At 47.7% G+C, this 27,404-nt stretch overlaps 1 protein-coding gene across 6 annotated transcripts in view; it reads right to left on the reverse strand.

Moving 5' to 3' along the window:
* Positions 1-27,404, reverse strand: part of TMEM268 (transmembrane protein 268) — a 42,568-nt gene that overhangs the window by 2,444 nt on the left and 12,720 nt on the right. For 4 of the 6 annotated variants that reach the window (XM_058694382.1, XM_058694381.1, XM_058694380.1 and 1 more), the window contains 7 exons: positions 25,352-25,461; positions 23,728-23,835; positions 20,996-21,145; positions 16,630-16,740; positions 14,398-14,478; positions 13,270-13,455; positions 7,435-10,334 (listed from right to left, as the gene is read on the reverse strand). In XM_058694382.1, coding sequence (XP_058550365.1) covers positions 10,155-10,334; positions 13,270-13,455; positions 14,398-14,478; positions 16,630-16,740; positions 20,996-21,145; positions 23,728-23,835; positions 25,352-25,461 — 926 coding nt within the window. In that variant the 3' untranslated portion in view covers positions 7,435-10,154. Of the gene's footprint in view, positions 1-7,434; positions 10,335-13,269; positions 13,456-14,397; positions 14,479-16,629; positions 16,741-20,995; positions 21,146-23,727; positions 23,836-25,351; positions 25,462-27,404 lie in introns of those variants that run through there. The other 2 variants (XR_009251457.1, XR_009251456.1) reach the window with 1 other exon arrangement.

The following is a 27,404-nucleotide window of genomic DNA, read 5'->3' on the forward strand; positions in this document are numbered from 1 at the left end:
AGAGAAATGTGGTTTAATCCTTCTAAAGCCTTCTCAGTCACTCCTAACCAACCTAATGAGGAAGTGCTTCGGAGAGGCTGGTTAGTGTAACAGGTGGCTATAAATGGATGCTGCGATAAATGTCTAGAGCTTGAGGGCACAATTCTGCTCATCTATTGGGTGGCTCCATTTGGTGCTCAGGGCCATAGTGACCAGTGGGGCAGGTTGTGCAAAACTCTGCGAACAGCAGCCCTAGGGGGGTGCAATGTGCAGCCGGTGCAGGTGTACAGAGCTGTTTGCTAAAAAGAAGAGCATGTAGGGGGGCCTGGGTGGCTCAGTCGGTTAAGTGTCCGACTCTTGATTTCAGCTCAGGTCATGATCTCACAATTCACGGGTTCGAGCCCTACATCAGGCTCTGTGCTGACAGCGTGGAGCCTGCTTGGGATTCTCTTTCTCTCCCTCTCTCTGCCCCTCTCCGACTCTCTTGAAATAAACTTAAAAAAAAAAGTTTAATAAAATGCAGAGCATGCAAACATGATAATATGCAGGAGATCCCAGGTGGCTTCAACTTTAGCCAGGGAACCAGGCACAGAAGCGTATCACTCCAACATAATAGGACAACTTGGGGGAGCAAGAGAATGGGAAGCATTTTGCAACCAACGTGGGGCTTTGGGGAAGGCTTCCTGGAAGAGATGTTTGCTGGAGTTTTCTGAGTGTTGAAAGGGAATTGGCCGAGCAAACAGGAGGGGGAATGGTATTCCAGAAGGGGGAACAAAATAAATAAAGTTGGAAAACAGAGGCACAACGTGGGAGGGGTGTGAGGATGGCAAATGCCAATGTTTGGAATGACTAACAAAAAAACCTGACTCAGTGTGATGGGAGGTGAGGGGTGCAGAGGGTCGTTAAAAGCGTTATATTCTAGGAGAATAGGTTGGACCCTATCCTGAAGGTGATGGGGAGGGCCCAGGTGAGTTTCAGGCAACCAAAACAACATAGCCCGATTTCCAGTGTTTGCAAGGTGAACATGGTGAGTTGTTAAGAAGACAACTTCTCCTCCTAGCACTCCCTGTGTCATCCCTGACCTCAGAAAGGAGAGGAAGAAAGAAAAATGATGTCTTATGCCATAGTACTGTCGACTAACACTCATACCTATGATGAGAAGCCCATTCTGGCTACAATTGAGAGGATGTGCAGTTTGAAGGAGTGTGTAAATTCCGGTATATCGCTTACTCTTCTAAGTGCTTTATAAATATCAACTCACTTAGCATAATAACCCAACAAGGTTAGTACAGTTACTACTCTGGTCTTACAAAGTAGGAAACTGAGACACGGAGAGCTTATACGTCTCTGAAGGTTATACTAATACCAGTGGCAGTCGGGGCGCCTGGGTGGCGCAGTCGGTTAAGCGTCCGACTTCAGCCAGGTCACGATCTCGCGGTCCGTGAGTTCGAGCCCCGCGTCGGGCTCTGTCTGGGCTGATGGCTCGGAGCCTGGAGCCTGTTTCTGATTCTGTGTCTCCCTCTCTCTCTGCCCCTCCCCCGTTCATGCTCTGTCTCTCTCTGTCCCAAAAATAAATAAAAAACGTTGAAAAAAAAAAAAAAATACCAGTGGCAGAGCTGGAACTTGAACCCAGGAAGCCTGATTCCAGAGGTGACACTCTTAACCAACCAGTTATGCTGCCCTTCACAACGATAGGAGAGTGACACTCATTTATTGCTCCAAATTGACTATTCATGGACTACTCTTCAAAAACGGACCCTTTAAATCTTTTCCCCTTGGAAGCTGGTGTAATGTTACACTTTGTCAGTAGGGGGTGCTGGAGACATTGGAGGAAGAAGGGCTTTCCTTCCTGGTTCTGGAGCGCTCATGGTAGCAGGATCCCACAGCCCAAGAAGTTCCTCTAATTATCTGGCTCTGGCAGTGCACACGGCTTCTCAAGCACCAGTTCCTGCCGTGCAGAAACTTCTCCAAATCAGGTTCCTGCAGTGTAGACAACTTTCCAGCACCTGGATCCTGCATGGTAGTAAGCAGTACTTAGCAGCCAACAGCTTCTCCCAGTGCCCACCATGAAACTGGGAAGTGCCTCCATCTCTGAGATAGCTTTCCCTGACACCTTAAAGTGCAGATTTCTAGAACATCCCATCAACACAGCATCTCAAGAGATTTCTCTGCATCCAGTGAGCCATGGCCATGTCCTTCCCTACAAAATCCAGATTTCAGCTGGGGATGGGGCATAGAGAGATCTTCCTTGAGGGGCTCTATCTCAGCCCTAGGGGTAATGACTGCTCCTTACATGTGGTGCTCTTCCTGTATTCTTTTTTTTTTTTTTTTAATTCTTTTTAGACTTTATTTTTGATAGAGACAGAGCACAAGTAGGGGAGGGGCAGAGAGTGAAGGAGACACAGAATCCAAAGTAGGCTCCAGGCTCTGAGCTTCGAGCTGTCAGCACAGAGCCCGGCACAGGGCTCAACTCACAAATTGCAAGATCATGACCTGAGCCGAAGTCGGACACTGAACCGACTGAGCCACCTAGGCGCCCCATGCTCTTCCTGTATTCTTTATAGTCTCTTTACTTCTTACTTCCAATCCATGATTCAAATTCCTTGTTGTACTTAATAATTCTTTATGTTAAACTTCCCATATTCAAATTACCATGTGGCTTTTGCCTTCTGATTGGATCCTGAGTGACACAAACATGTAAGAAGAGGCCGCCGAGGAGGTCACGACAGCCAGTAATACAGGCATGAACTAGGATGGCAACACTGGGATAGAGACCAGAGCCCCAACTTATAGATTTCTCAGGCAAAGCTGGCCGGTTCCTAACTCACAACCATACAGAGAAGATTCTGGGAAAGGAGGTTCTTGATTTCTTCTGCCACACCCAGAGCTGAGAAGGGAGGTGGTCCTGAGGCCAAGCTGACAACACACAGATCATTTCCTCTTGGGCTGTTGGAGGAGCCCATGGGATGTTCGGGTGGCCATATCCAGAAGGAGGTTGGAAATATGTAGCAGAAAAGGGTAAAGGAACAACGGCTGGAAGGAAGCAAGAGGGCTTGCTAATCGTGCGTGCATGATCAGTTCACTAGGCTGTAGCGCCTCTTTGACTCAGGGGACCCCCCCCCCTCCAGGAGCATCAGTCAGGTGAAGGGAAAGGACACTTCCCCGTGGCTTCTTTATCCTTGGTCCTCTTCTGCTGCCGGTTGTCCCGCTGCTCCATGCCCTGGACCCATCCTCTGACCCAGATCCTTCTTATCCTATGCATTCCTCACTACCTCCCATGCCAAGGTCCCACTCTCCTTCCCCAGAGAACCCCACATTCCTAATGTGCTGGAACCATTTCCTGCAGCAGATATAACAGGTGCTTTGCACGTAAAAGATGCTCCTTAAATGTCACTTCCTGCTTCAGTTCAGTTAGAAGCCACCCCACAGAGGGATGGGAAGAGGCTTACATCTTATGAGTTTGCCAAAGGGTTTTTGGCCTCAGGGTAAGACTTTCTTTGAAGGATTTTCGAACAATAACAATAAGAATAATAACAGAGGCCACAGCTGGAATTTCCCTCTAACTATGGCAGACTAGATTGTATCAGAATGATCCTCCTGCTGAGAGCAGTTTAAAAAGCTGTAGTTTGTTGGTTTTTTTTTTTTTTTTCTTAAATCTGTTTGAATGCATCATAGAGTGCAGAGAGTTGAAAGGGACATTGAGGTCTTCTGACCTCAAGGCACCTGCCAATTCCTAAGCAGGGTCGAAGAGGCTGAAAAACTGAGGGGGGGGGGGGGGGGGCTTTTAGCAGACTCACAGCTTGGGGCAACAAAAATCAGAAGTTGAGGGCTCACCCTGAAGGAGGGATTCACCCCACAGGAGGAGTCCTGGTTTCAAAAAGTTTGTTTTTTTGTTTTTTGAACAGGTTTTCAGTTAAAATCCCTGAAGAGGAAGTCAGGGCTAACCAGAAATGGACCAGGCCTCACTAGGACTGAAACACAGAGTCAAATCTATCCCACCCCTACTTTTCTCAGAAGCAAAAGTAAATCCTGTCTAAAGTAATATCCAGAGTGGGGGCACCTGGGTGGCTTAGTCGGTTAAGCATCCGACTTCAGCTCAAGTCATGATCTCACGGTTCCTGAGTTCAAGCCCCGCGTCGGGCTCTGTGTTGACACCTAGGAGCCTGGAGCCTGCTTTGGATTCTGTGTCTCCCTCTCTCTCTGCCCCTCCCCTGCTCATGCTCTGTCTCTCTCTCTCTCTCTCTCAAAAATAAACATTAAAAAATTTTATTAAAATAAAGGAATATCCAGAGTCTTGTACATCTCTTCCGCTGTTCATTTGTCAAAAAAAGTCTAAAAATCCCAAGTCCAAAAATACCAAGAATACCAGAAGACCAACTGATCGAAAAGCAAAAGAAAACCAATCTAACAGAAGAACCAGAAACTCGTCAGCAAACATCCACTTTAGAACACCGAAGAAAAGTGATGACAGGAAAATGGATCGTTTCAGCTGAAAACTATAACCTGTATTTTAAAGTCAATTAAAAATTTTTAGGACCGGAGCTGAAATTAAGAACTCTGTGGAGAGGATTAACAATCAACTAGACACAAATAAGGGCAAGAGTCATGAAGCAGAATGTGTAGGAAACCTTTAGACTAAATCAGGAAGAACCAAAAGAACACGAAACACAGAGAGCCACAAAAATGCAGCGAAAAGGTGTTCGCAAGCCTGTCGTTAGAGCCTCAGAAGGAGACGGGAGAGAGGAGGCCGGAGGCTACATTGAAAGAAGCCATGTCACAGATTCAAGAGGCACTGGGAGCCCCCCAGCAGGAGAAGCATAAAGGAAGCGACACCAGGAGACATCAACACACACACCGCAAGCCCACAGCAGAGATAGCCATCACAGCCAAGGGACTGAGAGCTAACTCTGCAAACAGAAAACAATGAAAGCCAAGGATGTCTTCCAAAGTTTTAAAGAAAATTAACTGTAGTGCCCTAGGATTCTTGACAGACCAAAAATACCTTTCAGAATTCAAAACAACACAGAGGCTTTCCGGCCAACAAAAGCTCCATCTGTCACCAGAGGATTGGTATTGGAAGGAAAATGCTGACAGTACTTCCAAATGCGCTCGGTACTATGCTATACTAAAGGAAATGCCAAAGGTTAGTTGCAGGAAACGGGGAATATTCACAGGTAAATGTGCAGAAATGCAGGCAGACACAAAAAGTAATAAAGAGGTAACAAATAAAGAATAATAGAAAGTATACGTGTAGATAGATCGAAGTATAGATAGATCTAAATGAATACTGGCTGCATAAAGCACTGATAATAATGCCTGTTGTGGGGGTGCCTGGGTGGCTCAGTTGGTTACGCATCCAACTTTGGCTCAGGTCATGATCTCATGCTTTGTGCATTTGAGCCCTGCAATAGGCTCTGTGTTCACAGCTCAGAGCCTGGAGCCTGCTTCAGATTCTGGGTCTCCCTCTCTCTCTGCCCCTCCCCTGCTCATACTCTGTCTCTCTCTCAAAAAAAAAAAAAATTAATAAATAAGCATTAAAACAAATTTAAAAAATAATGCCTGTTGTGGTTTAAAATAGAGAGAAGGGCCGGTTCAGTCGGAGGAGTGTGTTGTGTGACTCTTGGTCTCGGGGTCATGGGTTCGAGCCCCACATGGGGTGTAGAGATTACTTAAATAAAACTTTAAAATAAAATAAAATACAGAGAGAATTGAAACCCATGATGACAATGCACAAGAGGCAGAACGGCGAAAGTGTTCTAAGGTCTTTGGATTGTCCAGAAAGTGGTGAAAGTACTCTCTTGGACTCGAATAAGTCAAGGACACGTGCCTAACTGCAGTGACCACTCAAAGCACAGAATACACATGTCCTAGGCTACTAGAGGAGAGATTATGAAAGAAAAAAAATCTCAGTGCAAAAGGAGACAAAAAAAAAGAGAAAAAAAAAACAGAAAAAATAGAACCAATGGAAAATAAACCATAAGATGATACCAGCAAGCCCAGATCTATCTAATACATCAGCAAATGCATTAGACATAGCATAGGAAATGCTCCAGTGAAAAAGCAGAGAACAGATTTTTTTTAAATTTTTTAATGTTTATTTAGTTTTGAGAGAGAGAGTGTGTGCATGCAAGCAGGCGAGGGGCAGAGAGAGGGAGACACAGAATCTGAAGCAGGTTCCAGGCTCTGACCTAAGCTGAAGTCGGATGCCAAACCAACTGAGCCACCCAGGAGCCCCCAGATTTTTTTTAATCACACATGCCCATAAGAGGGGCACCATCAATACAGAGATGCAGATAAGTTGAAAGTAAAAATCTGAACAAAGATATACTGGGTAATCACTAATCCAAAGAAAGCTAATGTATCAAAGTAGATTTTAAGGCAATAATCTAATAGAGATAAGAAGAGACATTCCATAAAGATGAAAGGGTTTCAACCCATCTGGAAGTTTTAACAATTCTGTATTCGTGTGCATGTCATAATAGAGCAAAACTTGTCGGAAGTGAACTAAGAGATACGTTCACACAAAGACGTGTATGTAATTGTTCATAGCAGCATCATTCACAAAACCAAAAAGTAGAAACAACCCAGCTGAAGAAATATAAACAGAATGGGATACATCCATGTCATGGAATATTATTTCGGAATAATAAGGAATTGATCATTAATACTAAAAAATAAAATCATGATATGTGCTCCAACATGGATGAATCTTGAAAATATTGTGCTAATGTTAGAAAAGCCAGACACAAAAGGCCACATACTGTAGGATTCCGTTTACATAAAATGTCCAGAAGGGGAAAATCCAGAGATAGAAAGCAGGTCAGTGGTTGTCAGGGCTGAGGAGAGTGGGGGGATCGAGAGTGACTGCTAATGGGGATGGGTTTTTTTGCAGGGGAGGGGGAAAGGTTATGAAAGTGGTCTACAATTAAACAGCAGTAAAGGTCATGCAATCCTACAAATACACTGAAAACCACTGAACTGTATACTTTAAAGTGGTATGTTGGTTAAAAAGGTTAAAGTAAAGTCTGCTATGTGAATTACATCAAAGCTATGCAATACAAAAATGTGTCAGAAGTAAAAGGAAAAACAGAAGATGCATAATCATAGTTGGAGGTTTGCCACTCTCGGTCACTGACAGACAAACCAACCCCAATCAGTAAGGATACAGATGTGAACAACGCAGGTCGAAGCCTGCACAAACGGACTCAGCTAGCAAACAGCACAGAGCAGCTGAGAAATGCTGTCATCGATGGAGCCCTGGCTTTGGACCCTACGACAGACCAGACCTTGTACTTCCCATGCAACACCTCAGCTAACCCCCCTTATCATCACACACCACTTTATGGGTGAGGAAATGGAGGTACAGGAGGAAAAGAGAGGGTAAGCATCTGGCCCAAAGTGACCAGCTTGCTCTTAACCTCCCTGCCACACTGTCTCCAGGGACTGAATTTCAGAGAGGTTTGACTAGAATCTTTATTCCCATAAACACCCCGTGGTGCTGGAGTAATGCCGTCTGAGGCAGACTGAATCGACGTGAACTGTTAATGACCTACTACATCAGCAAACACGTACACTGGGCTCCTTCGGTGTAGAAGCCATAGTGAGAGATCAAAAAAACAAAACAAAACAAAACAAAACAAAAAAACCAGCAACAATTTATTGTGCTCTGACTCAAGCTTGTAGCTCCAAGTTGCAAGTACTTTCCATTCTTTATATTATCTCATTTTCACAATACCTGCCGGTTGCGTATGCTAAATCCTCATTCCATGCACGAGGAGTGACACCCCAGGGTGGCAAGGGACGCTGCTCCGAGGAGCGGAACCTGGATCGGAGGAACTCCAGAATCCAGGCTCTGAGCCCCTCCCTCCGCACCCACCATCTGCACTGTCTCCGTGCCCGTCCTCAACACAGAGCCTTAAAGCAGGGTGCGTGTCCAGGTATGAGTTCTGAGCTTCGCACGACCCTGTGAAGTAGGCAAGACAGAGATCACAGAATTTTCTAAAGGAGGAGAGCCAGTGGCGAAGGCAAAGAAAGCGCCTGGGGGGGCACAGGTGAATGCTCTGCCCACTAGGTGAGACCACCAGAAACTCAGGAAAAGGCAGGGAAGAACACCTCAAGGAGCGTCTGGACGTTAGCCTTTCATCATTTAACACAGACATGTTTATTCCGTTACTATACTTACCAGGGTTTCCGGTTGGATGATAAATACGGGCTTCTACGGAGCCCATTCACAGCCCACATTCCTTCTGTGGCAGGGGAGCGAGACAGTGACTGCCTTCATGAATTACTCTGATGGAGCACAGCGGCCCTGAGAGCTGGCTAAAGAGAAATGCCTAAGGTAGCCATTTCCCGGGGTGGGTCTATGTACACGATTTGTCTTCTCTGGGCCCAGAGAAAGCAAACAGTCAGACTGGCCTCTTACACAGTAAGTCACCCACAGGATTACATTTCGTGTTCACCAGATCCATTTAGAAAGAAGTAAACGGACACTCAAGAGAGGTTACGTGACCTGGCCAAGGTCATGCTTCTAAGGAAGCAGCATATCTGGGACGAGAATCCAGGTCTCCTGCTAACTAGGCCAGTGTTCCGTCCGCAGGTCCGACAGGTCTGGGACACCTCAGTCACGTAAGGCTGGAGGACCCTTCTACATGTGGATAAAGGCATAACAGGTAGGCCAAGGGCTAGACTGGAACAGAAAAAGCCAGAACTTCAGCTTTGGAAGGGAAGCTGACAATCATCCAACTACCCATTATGTATTCATTTATATAAAGATGAGTAAACTGAGGACTGGCCAAAAGTCACACGGCTAGAAATGTCAGCAGCAGGACCAGAACCCAGGTCTGTGCCAACCTCATTCAACTGAGCATAGAGAGCAATCTGCAAAGGCTACTCTAGAGATGACAAAGCCCTCAATCCACTGGGTTGGTCTGTTTTCCCCTCAGCAGGTCTAGGCCATGCACAAAAATTATAAGGTGAGAATTTTGTCCTTCAGAAATTGAGTCTAGCTAGAAAAATGCGCATGTGCACAGGAAAACAGAATTGGTAACGTAAAACATCAATAAAGGCAGCAGCTACATTAAGAATTTAAAGGAGGCAGAGAAGCAGGGCATGTTCTATGTTGAAAGGCTTCCTGAAGGAGAGGTAAGTAAAGCTGGGCTTTGAAGCATGCATAGGAGTTCAAAGGATGAGATCGAGTAGGTACATTAGTCCAGGAAAGAGTTTCAACTTATGAAGAAGTTTTGTGGGAGGTGAAGCCAAAATCACAGATGCGGGCTGGGTCCTGCAGGCTGGGGAGCCCTTAAATGCCAGGCCAGGTCTTTTGGATTTGAGCCTATGGAATAATTGGTCTTCAAACTTGCTCAGGAGCAGAGAACCTGAAAACCCCTGACCTCTTCATGGAACGTCAGGAGTGACAGATTAGCGTCAGAAAACAGGACTGCTGCTCTCGGTCTGGAGTATAAAACCACAACCACAGGCATGCATGCCTTTAAACGAAATACATCCTCAAATCAGACAGAATCAATCTTTCCCAAACAGTCCCATTATCAGTTACGTGCCACTGGTTTCTCTCTTCTGCCTCCTAGAAGTCTGTGTGCTAGCAGACAACACAGGGCCATTGTCTGTCATAAAACAAAGGGCATGAGAAACTTACAAATGGAGAACGTTCTGAGAATTGACTTCTTTCCTTCCAATTAGGAATTCTGGAGGCCCGAGACAATGCTACAAAGAGCAGAGTCCTCTCTGAGGTTCAGTTTTCCTGTCTGACATGAAGGAGCTGAGGACAGGACCATCACCTGAGACTGAGCTCTGGACACATGGTTGGCCCAGGAGGGGCATCTTCACATTTTCTGGGCTCTCCAGACAATGAAGGGCATGGGAGAGGCCTTCCATCCATGCCTATGGTTCTAAGCAGCATAGAGACTGGTTTGGAGTGGGACCAGCTTGGCAACCATCAGCTTCTGAAAGGGCCAGGGGTCAGCATGGGATGTGGATAGGTATTCCTGTGCAGAGTCCTGAAGCAAGCACGATACCCATGCTCTGACATGACTGACAGTCTTCCAAGTGCTCCCAGATGCTTCTCTCCTCCCCTGGGGCTCACCGTCAGCCGCCTGGCGCTCCTGAGCCTTCCTGAGGACCTTCAGTCTCGCAGGAAGCGGAGTACCTCCCTCCCTAGGTCACCTGGCCAGGAATGGGCAGCACCCAGTACCCAGGATGTGGGCTTCTATGAGCTGGCAGGGGCACGGAATCCTTGGCGAGTCCGTGTGTCGTGTCCCCACTGCCTGGGGAAGCTGCGAGGTCACCAGGAGCCGGATATAGTAGCCGCCAAATACTGCCAACAGCTGCTGGGCCATTTCCTGGAAGAGGCAGGGAAGCAGAGTGAAGGCCACAGAGAAGCATCTAATGTACGAGGGGAAAGCCAAGTGGTCCTCACACCCCTGGACCAGCAGTGATGCTCACTGGGAAGAACCCCGCCAGGTCCTCACCTGGGGCTCTTGGGAGATGTGTGGCCTGGTCTGGAACCCCAGCTTTGCAGCTCACCCCGTGGGGTTCCTGCAGCCTCAGCTTCCTTACCTCCAAAGTAGGTGACCTAACTGAACAAAAAAGCTCTGGAGTGCCAAAGCACTAGAGACATTACCACTGATTTATAGCAACCGGTCTCACACACACACACACACACACACACACACACACACACACACACACACTGGTTCCAGTTTCAAATGTCGGTGAGACTATAAAACCCATGAGGTCAAAGTAATGCACTTGAAAATCACTAGTAAATGAGGATGGGGTTAGGGGATCATCCCCATGACGGCAGGATTCTTCAATTCCTACAAGGCACCTGCTGGCTTTCTTTAGACAAGTACTCCTACTATATGAAGAGTCTGCTTTTAAAAAGCAGATTTATCACATAAAGGCAAATACTTACATGAGGCATATAGAGTAGTGCATTCATAGAGACAGAAAGTAGCACGGTGATTTCCAGGGGCTGGGAAAGGGGGGAGAGGGGGAGTTCGCATTTTGTGGATACGGAGTTTCAGTTGGGGAAAATGAAAACGTTCTGGAGATGTTTGACGGTGTTGGTTACACGACAATACGAATGTACTTAAGGCCCCTGAATCGTACGCTTAAAAATGGTTAAGGGGGCAAACTTTCTATTATATCTATATCCATATCTATATCCATATCTGTATCTTTATCTATATCTATATCTATTTATATTTTCTGTAATGAAAAAAACTTAAACAGTAAAAAAGAAAAAAAATAATTTAAAAAATTGGATTTAATGCATGCTCTTATTAACACATTTGTCTCCAAAGTTCCATTAATTGGACTGGCAGCTGGGATTCCAGGGGAAATGCTTCGGTCCTGTAGGTGCAACACCAAAGGGTTACACAATCTCCATGAGCGGTCAGCATGTAATAAAGTAAGGTATGAGTCACATCAAGGCTATTCGTGTCAGTAGAGCTAGTGATTAAGAACAGGCTCTCAAATCAAAAGGACCGAGTGGGAATTTGAGCCTAGCCCCCGACGATGGACCCTGAACAAGTCCTTTGCCTTGCCGAGCCTTTTTCTTCAACAGGAAAGGAGGGAAAATCACAGCACCTGTTTGGGGGAGCTGGAGTGAGAATTAAATGGACTAATTGATAGAAAGCCCCCCACCTAGTGTTCCTGGTATTTCCTTTGAGTCATCCTTGGTGCTAGAAAATACTGAAAACCTCAAATAGTCTGCCACTCCCTAATTCAGATTGGTCTCCTTGCCAATCTACTCTAAAATCAACAGCATAAGGAGCAAAGAACCGCGGCAAGAAAATTGTACTTAGAATTAGGAGGGCTGGCTTCTGCCCTTGGCTTTGCCACATTCTCCCTTGCTCGGTGACCTGGGGCAGGTCAGATGACCTCTTGGAAGCCCATTTCACCCGACCAGGAAGAGGAAACATAATCCACGTCTCACAGGGTATGCTAAAGGGTATGCATAATAAGAAATCTGTTAAAATGTAAGAGGTGATTATAACTATTTCCCTATCTTTCACAGGCGTTGGTTTCCTATTGAAATATGATGGTCTATCTGGCCCATGCTGAGACTTGGGCACTGATTATATTTTCCCTAGCCAAGTTACAAAAGGTAGCTACTTTAAAAACATGTGCACACACGCTTGATATTCATGACAGGAAATTGTATTACTACTCGTTCGAATGAATTTGGAAAAATAATTTAAAAGACCCATCAGATTTAACAGGCTATGTCATATAAACCCAGGCATGCCACAGTAAAGTACATGACCTTATCAACCTTTTCTGCTCTAAAAAAAAAGTCAATGGGATTCAAGTGAAGACATTAATATATTTATCATTCTCTCTCTTGAGTCCCATTTGCCAGTCCCCCTACTCCCCACCGATGCAAAAGGGAAAGTCTGGGCTGGTTTGCACCTTTAATCTTTCCCTGAAAAGAAAATTCAGGTGCTTCCCTGCATCACAGCATGCCTGAGGTCACCCCTCTCTGCATGTCTCCCAGCCAGTGGGTCCGACCTCATGGAGGACACAAGCTGAAAACCACACTATCAGATTTCTGGTCATATCGAACCGACAGCTTGGGTGGCAGGGCCTGATAGAACTCGGGCTAGGGGCACTGGAATTCAAGAGAGATGCCTATAAGAGTTACACATCCAACTGCAATTTAAGTAAATGGATGGATAGATGCCAGACTGATTGAAAAATAGATTTAAAAAATGACCTGAATACTCATTAACATGTTTATGGCTAGGTAGGCTATGACCAACCGATCAACATGCAACAACCAGACATTCCATGGAGCTACCAAAAAGAATACCCAAGATATTAAAAGATGGGGGCGGAACCCAGTAAGCAGAAAATGATTCCTATAAATTATTTTTTCAAATGCTAGAGTAAGGAGGGACACCTGGGTGGCTCAGTTGGTTAAGCATCCAACTCCAGCTCAGGTAATGATCTCACAGTTCATAGGTTCAAGCCCCACATCAGGCTCTCTGCTGTCAGCGCAGAGCCTCCTTTGGATCCTTGGTTCCCCTCTCTCTCTGCCCCTCCCCCGCTTGTATGTGCATGCTCTCTCTCTCTCTCAAAAAATAAACTTAAAAAAATGCTACAGTAAGGAAAACATATATTGAAAACTAGTAAGCTAAAAGATACGTATGGCCTCTACCTACTCAGTGAAGCCATCTTCCCTGGGATTTACAACTTGAAGCTCCACACGGACTCCACACAAATACCCTGTGAGGGACGGTGGCCCTGACGGGCCCAAGTGCCCCTTACCTCTGGCTCAGCCTCAGGCACGAGCTGGCGAAGCTCAGTCTGCAGGAGTGGCCTCTCCTCCGAATGAGGACTGCTGGGCAGGAGAGGGGCTTCCTCCAACAGGTCCTCAGGCCCCTCTGCTGTCTCAGGGCTCACTCCTGTTTCCATGACAACACACAGCTGGCTCAATCTGCTTCTCAGCAAGGACTGCAGAAGAAAGAGAGACAGAGCTTGGATGATGTCCGGAGTTGGGTGGTATGTAGGAGGTTGGGTCACTCACTGAGCTGTATAGACCCCACAGAGGACGGATGGATTCATCTACAGACTCAGATGTTGACCTCAGGAGTATCTGGAACTGAGCCACATTCGACATATCAGATAATTACCTACAAAGTTCCCTACAGTCTTTAATAGCATTGAAAGCATTTTTCTTTCCATGCTCTCATTTGCTTTCAAAGCACCCTGGGTCATGGGTATCTTTATCCACATGTTACAGATGAGTCAAGTGCAGCCCAAAGGCCTTGCCCAAAGCCACACAGGAACAAGTGGGCTGGGATTGGGCTACACCACAATTCTGACTTCAAGACCAGCACTGCCAGGGCTCCAGGCAAGGCTGATCCCAGGGAAGGAGCACAGGGCTCTGAGACGGGAAGGCTGCGCTCCAAATTGGGCATCACCAACTGGCCCCATGACTGCATTCAGGCAGCGACAGGACTTCTCAGAGCCTCGGTTTCCTCATGTGTCAGATCAGAGCAAGAACGCCCTGATCACAAATGATAGGAAGGCATTTTGAACATGGGAAAGTCGTCTAAATACCTGGTACTTTCCCCAAGGTTCCCACTGCCAGAACCTTTATTAGTATTATTGTTATTACCATTTATTGTTAATCTAATTGCTATATTATTAATAAATATATATGCTCACTCTAGGAAATGTAGAAAGTGCAATTAGCTGAAAAGGAGACTAATTGAAATCTAGTTAAAAAGTAATAATTCCCTAAGCAAATACAACCACTGATTCCACATGAGTGTTCTTCCTTCCAAGCAACTTTTCCTTAGGCATTTTTCCAACACTGAGGAAATGCAATCTACACAATGTGGCCTCCTGGTTTATTTTTGTGTGTTTGCTTTTTCACTTGAGGCCTCTTACCTCTTGGCTAGTCTTCATCTCTCGAATGTGGTCAGACAAAAACTGCACACAGTTCTCCAGGTCGAAGTAGACGAACCAGAGCTGGGGAGAGAAGCCATGACCGCTGAGGCTCAAAGCCAGCCCGACCCTGAACTCTCCATCCCTGACACTATCTTCCACCTCCTGCCTCCTTGCTGGAGTTGGGCCCTTCTGAGGACAAGCATGTTCTCTGGCGGGAACGTGCCATTCTGCTCTCTCCTCAGACTAGCGAAGTCTCCTTTGTACAGCTGGGAGAAAGATGGCTTTGTGTGCACATTTGGAAGCCCCGAGTCTCTCCACTTTCTTAACATCAAGGGACGCTTTTCAAAATGAATTTCTTTTTTGCCTTTTATTATGAAAACTTCCAAACAGATACAAAGGTGGAGCGAATGATGGGGCACCTGAGTGGCTCGGTCGGTTAAGCCTCTGACTTCGGCTCAGGTCATGATTGCACGGTTCATGAGTTCCAGCCCCGCATCAGGGTCTGTGCTGACGTCTCAGAGCCTGGAGCCTGCTTCGGATTCTGTGTCTCCCTCTCTCTGCCCCTCCCCCGCTCATGCTCTGTCTCTCTCTCAAGATAAAATAATCATTTTTTTTTTTTTAATTGGGGCGCCTGGGTGGCTCCGTCAGTTGAGTGTCCGACTTTGGCTCAGGTCATGATCGAGCGGTTTGTGAGTTTGCGCCCTACGTCGGGCTCTGTGCTGACAGCTCAGAGCCTGGAGCCTGGAGCCTGCTTTGGATTCTGTGTCTCCCCGTCTCTCAGCCCCTCCCCTGCTTATACTCTCTCTGTGTCTCTCAATAATAAATAAATGTTAAAAAAAATTTTTTTTAATTTTTTAATGAAATAATTAACTTCCAGCTGCCTATCATCTTGGGTGGATCAGTGGTTCTCAGTTTATGCCTACTCTTTTTATTTTTTTTAATGTTTTATTTATTTATTTGAGAGAGAGAAAGCACAAGAGTTCGGGGGTGCCTAGAGAGGGAGAGAGAGAGAGAATCCCAAGCAGGCTCCAAGCTGTCAGCACAGAGTGATGTGGGGCTTGATCTCATGAACCTGAGCCAAAATCAATAGACAGACACTTAGCCGACCAAGCCACCCAGACACCCCAGTTCATGGCTACACTTGTCTTATCTTTACCCCCATCCATTACTCACCGAGGACACGTGGGTGTCTAACATCCCTCATCCTAAGATACCACAGTACTTTGAGACTGAAATTATTTTTTAAATTATTTATTTTAAAAGATGTCCCCAATTATTTTGAAAGATGTGTCTATTCACTACTCATCCATCCATACATTCAGCTAACACTTTCCAAGTCACTCCTATGTGTCAATCTAAGAGGATTCACGGACAAATTGAAGACCCCCAGATTCCAGGAGCTCCCAGTCTATGATGTCACACTTGAACTGCCAGAAGTCCTGTGATGTCACTGAGTTCACCACCCCCCCCACACACCTGGTGTCAGGCAAGATCCCTTGTATCCTACACCATCTCAGGTGTGCGGGGCCCATGACACAGGGATCCACGCTTGTCTGTTCTCTGCTGCAGCCTCAGGACCTGGAACAGGGCCTGACACATACTAGATTCTCGATAAATATTGGTAGGATGAACAGGTCATGTGCACAAGGAGCTTCTTCCCAGGTCCCGCCCTCACGCCCCCTCCTGAACTCCAACTAGGCGAGGGGGACCAGTGAGAATGCAGAGGTAGCACTGAGGAGATCTATCAATCCCACTGGGCAGAGGCCAGCCAGGACCAGGAGACCTGGGCCCCAGCTATGTCCCAGACCCACTGTGTGACCTCTTACTAGTCACCTAAGGTCTACCCAGGGCGCCTGGGCCAAAGAAAATGACCGAGCCAAGTGGACAAGGCCTCAGGGTCTGGCCTGCCTCTCCAGGAACCGTGCATGGGCTCCTTAGCGCCCAGGCAGGGGCCTAGCACAGAAGAGGCCCCTCTGTTTGCTGAATAAATGCTGAATGAGGAGTGTGGCTGAGACAGTCCTGCCCCATGCAGGTTCTAGGCTGCAGGCCACCACCCAGAGATGAGTCTCCAGGACAAAGTGCTGACGCAGGGACAAAGGGCAGTGCTGGCCACGCTCATCCCATTAGCAGACTCTGAGACATCATGCCGCCCAGGGGAACATGGGGCCCTGTCCCCCACCAACCCAGCCCTCACGTGGGCCCCCAAGCAGAGGTCGCTGCCAGACACAGTACCTGAATCACACTCTGGCAGCCTTCCACCGTGTCCGTCACCCCTAGCAGCACCCGGTGCCTCAGGAGGGCTCCATTGGCAGCCGCCAGCCTAAGGTCCGTGTTGGTGTTGGCCTAGAAGACAAACGCCAGGCTCACGGTCAGATCTCCAGGGAGCTCTCAGGCCCTGAGCCACACCCACCTCTAGCAGCTGTCCCGCCTCTAGATACCATGGGGGCAATCCTGGCATCGAGACACATCCATTGCTCCCCCTATAAAATGGGGTTGTGGGGTTTGCAGCCAATAAATTCAATAGTGTCAGACAGCTCTGGGTAGAAGCCCAGCCCTGCTACTTCCCAGCTGGGTGGCCCTGGACAAGTGACGCTCCTTCCCTGAGTCCTGCTTTCTTCAGCTGTAGAATACGGACAATGTCCCTGCCTCCTAGGAACATGGTGAGGCTGAACTGGGACTGTGTGTGTGGAACACTTAATCCAGTGCCTGGGACACTGTCCGCTGTGCTGACAGAGATATCTGCTGGCGGTGGGGTGGATGGGTTTGAGCGCTTATTGTGAAGAGTGCCTGGCCCTCAGAAGGGGACTCTGGGAATCCAGCTCCCTCTTTTCCTACCCAAGTCAATCTGGCACCATGGATCGAGTTGACTAAGCAGATGTTAAGCAGCCCGGGGGAGGGGGTAGGAGGAGGAAGAAGCGTGTCAAGACCAAAGTGCTGGTTTGGAGAAGAGACTCTCTAAGGATTTAGAGAGGCAACCAGATGACAGCCCAGTGGAGGACAGTCAAGGTCCCCAGGAGTGTAAGGACTCCCTTAGAGAGCTTTTGGAAATGTGAGAAAGCCCTTTGGTTGTCACAGGGATGGTACAGGCAATGCTGGCACTTAGGGACAAGGACTGTGGATGCCTTCCACTGATGACAAAGTCCCATGAGAGACAATCCCACAATCGGAAGAGGGGTCTCCCGGCCTAACCAAACTCCACATTCCCCACCAGATGTGAACACAGGTGAATAAGCTACTTGTAATTCTGACCGGCCAACCAGGTTCTATTTGACATGTAAACCTATGGTGTTGTTTTCTTTTTTGAAAGTTTACGTTTATTTATTTTGAGAGAAAGAGAGCAAGTGGGGGAGGGGCAGAGAGAGAGAATCCCAAGCAGACTCCATGCCGTCAGCACAGAGCTCAATGTGGGGCTCGAACTCACAAACCATTAGATCATGACCTGAGCCAAAATCAAGCGTCAGATGCTTAACCAACTGAGCCAACCCATGCCCCTTACGTTGTTGTTGTTGTTGTTGTTGTTGTTGTTGTTAAATGGGTCTAAAATATACTGAATTTTCTAGGAATGCTATGACTATGAAAACACGGGGTGATTATATTTTGTTTTGCCTAGAGTGTTAGTAAGGGTTATTCACCCTAACCTGTATCACCAAGAGTTCAAATCCTGGCTCTGTCTCTCACCCCCTGTACAACCTTGGGCAAATTACACCCCACTTCTCTGCCCCCACTTCCTCATCTCCAAAAGCGGAGATGGGGCGCCTGGTGGCTCAGTCGGTTAAGCACCTGACTTCAGCTCAGGTCATGATCTCACAGTCTGTGAGTTCAAGCCCTGCATCGGGCTCTGTGCTGACAGCTCAGAGCCTGGAGCCTGCTTCGGACATGTGTCTCCCTCTCTCTCTCTCTCTGCCTCTCCCCTGCTCATGCTCTGTCTCTCTCTCGCTCGCTCTCAAAAATAAATAAACATTTAAAAAAATTGTTTAAGTGGAGAAAATCACACCTCCCTATAACAAGGGTTATAGCAAGGACGGAATGAGTCAACCCACATAGAACACTTGCAAGAACGAACACTGCATGCCTGTCAACTAATGATATCAGTTCAGTGACGATACTGAATTGCAAACTTTGTCTTCCCCTGTTCTTTGTTGGCCACAGATATTTTTCTTCCCACATGCTTTAGCAACCTGCTTTACTCCGCCCGGGATACCATGCAGACTCTTGTGTGCCTTCACAAACCTCCCGGTCTTGAGAAAGGCTAATAATGTCCCAAACAAGGCGAAAACAAGGCAGTGTGTGCAAAATGCTAAGGCTCTCAGGGCTGCTATGGTACAAGGACACTAACAGGAAGAGGGACAGATGATGGTCGGGAAGGGGGAGTTGCGTGGTCCTGAGTGCTGAGGTATCTGAGGAGGAAGGAATCCTTGAGCTGAGGCAAGGCCTGAGGAGCCTGTGTGACCGCAGACTGGTTACTCTACCTCTCTGAGCTTTGGCTTCCCCATAGGCAAACAGAGGCAACGATCATAACAGTTGATACTTATTGAACATCTACATTATATTAGGTACTATTATAAGCACTTTGCATACATTAACTCATTTCATTCTCCCCAAAATCTTCTGAGGGAGCTACGGTTATTTTTTTAATGTAAGCTCTACGCCCAAAGTGGGGCTTGAAGTCACGACCCTGAGATCAAGAGTTGCAAGCCAGCCAGGTGTCCCATGGGAGCTACAATTATTATCCCATTTTACAGATGAGAAACTAAGGCCATGAGAGGCAAAGTAATAACTTAGTCCCGGTTGCAGAGCTAGCCAACGGCAGAGATATCCTGCCGCCTCATATGCTTGGCGGCCGTAGACAGCCGGTGCCAAACACAGAGCACACAGCAGGCGCTCATTAAATGGTGGTTATTATTAGGAGTGAAGGAACCCCAAGGTTCCCTGACTGAACAAACACTGATGGCAGGGGGGCCACTGCATACCTGGGGCCCCCATGCTTTACCTCTGAGTAAAGACAGGGGATCTTATTCAACTCTGTGCCCTGTGCCTAGCACACTGCTTGGTACTTGCAGGGGCTTCATAAACACTGAGCGAGGCAGGAAGGGAGAGAAGAAGGTGGATAGCCACTGTGGGCATTCTCTAAACTGCATGAATTGCATCTGCACCCTTGAAGCACCTGCCAGCTGCCAGGTGTTTCGCTGGCTCTTGCTAAAGCAAAACAGTCTACTTTCTCCCTGCCCCAAGAGAAGTTTCTTGCGGCAGGAGCAGCCAGTTCAATTTACTTTTTGTATGCCGAGCACCAGAGCCATGAAAGCTTCAACAGAGCCCAAGGGCAGCATTATTTCGTCAGCCTTGTCGCAAAGCCCAACAAAGATCTTTTCAGAATGATTAAGCCATAAAGTTCCTATTTGTCCCTCTGAGCACAAGAACTAAATGGAATTCACACCCCAAACTCTGACCACATTTCCCAGCATCCCTCTCCTCCTGAGTCAAGCCAGAATGGATCTCCAAATCCAACTCTGTGCCAGGTACTGGGAGGAGCTTCTTAAAGCAGCTGGAAAGACAGTGGAGGTGTGGTAGGCAGAGTGATGGCCCCCAACGGTGCCAAAGTCCTACTCCCCAGAACCTGTGAATATATAAAAGCAAGGGGGAATTAAGGTAGTAGATAAAATTAACATTGCTAATTAGCTGACCTTAAAAAAGGGAGATTGTCCCAGATAATCCGGGCAGCTCAATGTAATCACAAGAGGCCTTAAAAGTGGAAGAAGGAGGGATGCCTGGGTGGCTCAGTCAGGTAAGCATCCAACTTCGGCTCAGGTCATGATCTCGGGGGTCATGAGTTCGAGCCCCACATCGGGCTCTGTGCTGACAGCTCAGAGCCTGGAGCCTGCTTCAGATTCTGTGTCTCCCTCTCTCTGTGCCCCTCCTGCACTCATGCTCTGGCTCTCTCAAAAATAAAGAAACATTTAAAAAACTAAAAAAATGAAAATAAATGAAAGTGGAAGAAGGAGCCAAAAGAATCAAAGATATGGGAAGGTCTAGACCCGCCATTTCTGGCTTGGAAGATGGGCAGAGGGGTTATTGGCCAAAATATGCAGGTGGCCCCCAGGACCTCGAAAAGGCAGCAAACTTCATTATCCCCTAAAGGCTCCAGAAAGGATGCAGCCCTGAAGTCCAGAACCATAAGATAATACATTATGTTTTTTTAGCCACTGTGTTTATGGTAGTGTGATAGGGAGCCACAGAATGCTAGTGCAGTAGGGTACTGACTGAGAACATGGCTTGGGATCTGAGCACTCTGGCCTTGAATCCCAACTCAGCCATTTACTAGTGTGAAAGGGCTCCGTAAACCCAAAACACCTTCCTCCCCTGTTTCAGACTCTCAAAACACAGCTCGCTTCTAGAAAAACAACCCACAGGGATTAGATAGGAAAGACAGAAAGGAATTAATCACACATGTGATTTCATTTCTTTCAGTCACTGGACTCATGGGCCCGCATGGTTGCAGAAATCCTTTGAGGCAGGGAAAAGAGAAAGATCAGACCTGGGCTTCTCCTGCCGGAAACACCCTTTCTGGAGGGAGCGTGGCTGGGGTCTCCGAACATCTCACCTTCCTCTGGTGTCTCTCGAAGATGAGCACGAGGGTCAGAGTCAGGCTCATGGCAGCCAGGGTCACGAGCAGCACACCTACCCAGTGGTTCCCCAGGGCAAACATCTGGCTGGTGGAGTAGATGTTAGCCCACACCACCACATAGAACACCTGCGAGAAGCCAGAGAAAGAGCGTGGTCAGGAATACCAGTCCTGGAATAAAGCAGCTCCATCAAAGGGACACACTCTTTTGGACATGTCTGATGCCCTCCTTGGAGTCAAAGAGCTCACAGGGCCAGGAAGGGACTGATCAGGGTCTGTAGGAAGGAGCCCTTGTTCCCTGTCCATAAGCAACAGTAGAGAAAAGGGGTTAGGAATGGCTACTCTGGGAGCACCTGGGTAGCTCAGTCAGCTAAGCATCAGAGTCTTGATTTTGCCTCAGTTCATGATCTCACGGTTCATGAGTTTAAGCTCCACATCTGGCTCCACGCTGACAGTGTGGAGCCTGCTTGGGATTCTGTCTCCCTCTCTCTCTGTCCCTCCCATGCTTTCTCTCTCTCTCTCTTCAAAATAAATAAAAAGAAGTCTAAAAAGAAAAAAGGATAGTTACTCTGAATTCTTGCTCCCCTGGATTTTATTTTTTATTTTTCTAATTTATATCCAAGTTATTTAACACATAGTATAATAATGATTTCAGGAGTAGAATTTAGTGACTTATCACTTACATATAAGACCCAGTGCTCATCCCAACAAGTGTCCTCCTTAATGCCCCTTGCCCATTTAACCCATCCCCCCACCCAACACCCCTCTAGCGACCCTCAGTTTGTTCTCTGCATTTAAGAGTCTCTTATGGTTTGTCTCTCTTTTTATCTTATTTTTCCTTCCCTTCTCCTATGTTCATCTGTTTTGTGTCTTAAACTCCATGTATGAGTGAAGCCATATTTTCGCATAGCATAATACATTCTAGTTCCACCCACGTTGTTGCAAATGGCAAAACTTCATTCTGTTTCATCACCGAGTAGTATTCCATTGTATATATATATACCACATCTTCTTTATCCACTCATCAGTTGATGGACATTTGGGCTCATTCCATACTTTATCTATTGTTGATAGTGCCACCATAAACATTGGGTCACCCGGATTTTAAATAAAGCAAAAAAGGGCAGAAGGCCTGGGAGTGAAATAAATTTGAGTTAGAAGTCCACAACGATCCTTCAACAGCTACGGGTGGCCTTGGACAAGTTATTAACAACACTAAGCCTCAGTTTCCTCAACTGTAAAATGGGGATAATACCTACTTCACAGGTTGTTACAAGGGTTAATCAGATAGCATATATAAGCTCAACACTTGTTGAAGAATTAACAAATGCCAGTGGCCATTCCTTTTCCTTTTCTTTTCTTTTTTTTTTTTTTTTTTTTTTTTTTTTTTTTTTTTAATTTATTTTGGGGACAGAGAGAGACAGAGCATGAACGGGGAAGGGGCAGAGAGAGAGGGAGACACAGAATCGGAAACAGGCTCCAGGCTCTGAGCCATCAGCCCAGAGCCTGACGCGGGGCTCGAACTCACGGACCGCGAGATCGTGACCTGGCTGAAGTCGGACGCTTAACCGACTGCGCCACCCAGGCGCCCCTCCTTTTCCTTTTCTAGAAGCAGATATGGGAGTCAAGAGTGCCATTTGGTGGGGTGCCTGGGTGGCTCAGTCAGTTGAGCATCTGACTTCAGCTCAGGTCATAATCTCACAGTTCACGGGTTTGAGACCTGCATCAAGCTCTGTGATGACAGCTCAGAGCCTGGAGCCTGCTTCAGATTCTGTTCCTCCTCTCTCTCTGCCCCTCCTCCACTCTTTCTCTGTCTGTCTCTCTCCCAAAAAAGAATAAACATTAAAAAAAATTTTTAAGAGTGCTATTTGACCATTTATATATACAGAGAAGCAGCAAATCAGAGTGGTTAAGGGCACAGATGCTGAAACCAGACTGCCTGGGTTCAAGTACTGGTTCTGCCGTGTGTGTGCGTGTGTGTGTGTGTGTGTGTGTGTGGGTGGGTGGGTGGGTGGGTGTACACAGATATTTATACATATGTGTCTTCGATGAGTGTACATATACACATACACATATATGTTTATACACACCCATGTATTTATGGTTAGAGCTGGAATGGAACTACCTGTTGTTGAACAGATGGGGAAACCAAGTCCCAGAGAGAAGACAAGTCTTTTTTTTTTTTAATATTTTTTTTTTATTTTTGAGAGACAGAGACTGAGTACGAGTAGGGGAGGGGCAGAGAGAGAGGCAGACACAGAATGTGAAACAGGCTCCAGGCTCTGAGCTGTCAGCACAGAGCCCAATGTGGGGCTCAAACCCACAAACAGTGAGATCATAACGTGAGCCAAAGTCAGACACTTAATCAACTGAGCCACTCAGGTGTCCCCCAGAGAGAAGACAAGTCTTAACCAAAGCCAGACATTGAGTCCAAGTCTCAGTGGTGGGTCTGTAGATTCCCGGTCCCAAGCCCTGCCCTTAGTAAACCCTGCCTCCAATCCTTTCCCTGGGAATCTGGTTACGACTCTCTCCCATACATTTCCTCTTATACCAAATCCAGGTACACGTGTACTGCTCTATCCCAGGCGGCCGGGCCACCAGCCCCAGACCCATTACCCACACCAAGAGGCTCCAGAGCACAATGCCCAATTAAGCAGTGTGACGGGGGGGTGGGCGTGGCAGGTCAGTGTGAGGCCCCCCTCCCTCCTTACCACAGCAAAGGCCAACCGCATGGGCCTGGAGTTGTAGATGATGTATCGCCTCACTTGGGGCTCCAAGAGGGCGCTTTCGGCCAAGCTCCTGTACTGGTCGGCGGGGACCTGCTTGGCCATGCAAGGGAAAGAGACCAATCAGCCACGGGGAACCACTCCCACCTCCTTCCTGCATGCAAGCATGTCATTTCCAGTTCATGGGACTGTCACATGGGAGGGGGATCAGGCACCTTCCAGGCTGCCCCGGAAGGCAGACTGAAGAGCTCGGAGCACTAGGAGTGGTAATCACAGAATGCAGCTCAGGAAAGGATGGGTGCCCTGGGGAGGTGGGATAACTCGAGACCCAGGAGGACGCCCTTGGTGGGGGTGGGGGGGGGAGGGGGGAGCGGATCTTACAGCCCAAGGCACAGGACCTCACAGCAGACCCAAGAGAGCCTAACACCAATAACGATAAATACCGCCCAAGGCTCTGAAAACTCGCATCTCTCTGCCCAAACAAAAATGGCATAGCACGTAAAGGCCCTGCGAGAGTGGACTGCTCAAGAAAACAGAATTGAACCATTAAAGATGATGTCTGGGAACATGGCAGAATAATATGTGGACTGTTTTCCCTGGTTAAGAAAACCCCATCTGAAGACAACTGTTGAAGAAAAATGTTCTTTTGTACAAAGGCTGACAGGAAACATGGTGTGATAAACCAGCCATTGTGCTGACGTGGGGTGAGTACCGTCAATGTGGAAAGTTTCCCTTCAAGTGATAACATGCTGATTTAAACAATAATGCAATTCAGTCCGAAAGAAGTGAACTCTAAAATCTGCAGGGCAAAATGAGCAGTGTATCTTTCCTGTCCACGGTTAGTCCACATTATTTTACTTCCTCGTCACAAACACCCTGTCTGATAGGTATTAATGTGGCCCTCATTTAATAGAGGATGAAACGGCCACCCAGAGAGGTTAATTCACCTGCTGAAAGCCACCCAGACAGATCTGCATCCAGACCGCTGATCTGAGAAGCCTAGGCTTCAAATCGCTGTGCTTCAAAGCACTGCATGATTATCTAATAAATTCACGTACTCTTCCTTTGAATATACAGTTCCCTCTCCTAAAATGCCCTTCCTCCTGTCTACCCAGCAAACCCCTATTTTTCCTTCAAGATCCCAGATCAAGCATCTGCTCCTGTGTGACGCTTTCGAAACCACCGCTCCCCCAGGCGACTTCATCGTTTTCTCCTGTGAAGGTCTTCGGTGCCTTGTACATGCCTCTGCCGCGGCATTCATACCCTGCTGACCTGACCCGATCTATCGGGCGCGAGTCCACCTCCTGTGCTGGGCCCCATGAGCTGTGTGAGCGCAGGCGCTGGGTCTGGCCACCTCTATGGACCCCAGTGCCCTGCACAGTGCCTGGCAAACAACGAGCGCCCCAAAACACGCACCTGTTAAGTGAAGTAACTGGGAGGAGGAGACACTCCTAATACATCTTCCTTATACCTCCCACCATACGGAGCCCAGAGTACGTGTTTAACAAATGTTTTGTGGACAACTGGATGAAAGGATAGGTGGACGGCCAGCAGGTAGATGGCTGGAAGGAGGGGAAAATGGCAGGGTGTCAATAAAACCCACACTCACCTGAATGCCCCAGGTCTGCAGTTGCTCTTCTGCGGCGCCCAGATCGAAGGAGATGGGCGCACAGGTGTTGTCGATCCGCAGAACCGTGAGGACCTGGCCATTGCGGAGCTCTGAAAGCACACCAGAAGCTTCACCTGGCTGAGCGAGCACCACTGTGGACGAGCCCGGACCCTGATGGCATCACCTCCTCTGGCCACGAGAACCTTCTCATGGCAAGGAGGGACGTGGTGGCAGTCCTCGAGTCCCCACGCAAGAAGGACCGAACTTGACCAGAACCCCTGAGGAGGCAGAACTGAGACCAGAGCCTGGAGGCTACCTGGACACAATGCAAGACCCTATAAAGGAAGAACCTCCCAAGAATGAGAGCTGTCCAGACAAAGAATTGGAAGTAGTGAGCTCCCCATCACAAAAGATTTTTTTTTAATGTTTATTTATTTTGACAGAGAGAGAGAAAAACAGCAAAGAATGAGCAAGGGAGGAGCTGAGAGAGAGGGAGAGAGAGAATCCTAAGCCATCAGCGTGGGGCCCGACGCAGGGCTCCATCTCACGAACTGTGAGATCGTGACCTGAGCCAAAATCAAGAGTCAGATGCTTAACCAAATGAGCCACCCAGGAGCCCCAAAAAAGATATTTAAGCAGACTGTACAACTAAGTACATGGAGAAGGTGATGTTTCAGACATTTGTATGAACACCACCACACAGGAAGCTCACCCAAATATTACATTCCCAGCGGGCTCCGTCTGACTATGGTAGGCAGAACAATGAACCCCCAAACATGTCCCCGCCATACTCCCCAGAACCCATGAATATGTTATGTTACACGGCGAAGGAGCATTAAGGCTACAGATGGAGTTAAAGTAGCTAATCCACTGGCCCGAAATAGGGAGATTCTCCTGGGCTGTTGGGGTGGGCCCAATGTAATCACAAGCATCCTTAAAACTGGAAGAGAGAGGCGGCTGAAGGGTCAGGAGGGATGTGACCAGGGAAGAAAGGGACAGAGATGGAACACTGTTGCCTTTGAGGTGGAGGAAGGTTCATGGGCCAAGCAGTATGTGTGGCTTCTGGAAGCTGGAAACAAATTCTCCCTGCGCTCCTGAAGGAAGGCGGCCCTGCTGACATGGGGGCTTTAGCTCCGGGAAGCCAGCATCAGACTTCCAGCTTCCAGAACTGTCAGAGGACGGATCTTTCGCCAGCCACTGTGTGGGCGGTAATTGGTTAGGGCAGCCACAGAAAACGAAGACACTGACTTACTGGTAACCCCTCCCCAGGGTATCTGCAACTCACTTGACAATTCAAAAGCACCAACTGAATTAAGCGTAACCTCACAAAACACCACACATCAACTCAGTCTGGCCACAAGCCAGGCAGGACGTCGACTAGGCCAGCCCAGTGAGGTCTGCTGGGGTGAAAGCCCCTGGGGACTGAAACCCCTCAGGCCCAGGGAGGAACAGCCAAGGAATGAAGCTAAATCTGCCTTCTGCTACTAGTAGAGAGAATCTGGACAGAAGGATCCAGATGTCCTTCCACCACAGCAGGAGGTCCCGTGAGCCACCCTGTCAGCAGCCACGCAGCTGGGGTGGGCAGGAGAGGGGGGATCCCCAGTGTTCAGCCATGCAAGGCTGGGCCTGGATATGCTGGCACATTTTCTGTGGGCGAGGCTTAGAAAATGGGGCAGCATGAAGAGATTAAACCTAAATACATTATCTGCTGGCCCAAACTTCCTGTCACCTGAGCCTAGCTCTGGGCAGTATGTCTTTTTTTCTTTTAATTTTTTTTAATGTTTATTTATTTTTGAAGGAGAGAGAGACAGAGCATGAGAAGGTGAGGGGCAGAGAGAGAGGGAGACACAGAATCCGAAGCAGGTTCCAGGCTCTGAGCTGTCAGCACAGAGCCTGGCACGGGGCTTGAACTCACGAACTGTGAGATCATGACCAGAGCCGAAGTCGGACGCTTAACTGACTGAGACACCCAGGCGCCCCTGAGTCTTTAAAACCAAATGACTAGCCCTACCTTCCTGATAATTGCTGCCCCACCCCCGCCATTGTCTCCACC

This window comes from Neofelis nebulosa, chromosome 12 (assembly GCF_028018385.1).
Source record: "Neofelis nebulosa isolate mNeoNeb1 chromosome 12, mNeoNeb1.pri, whole genome shotgun sequence".
Taxonomy (NCBI): Eukaryota; Metazoa; Chordata; class Mammalia; order Carnivora; family Felidae; genus Neofelis; species Neofelis nebulosa.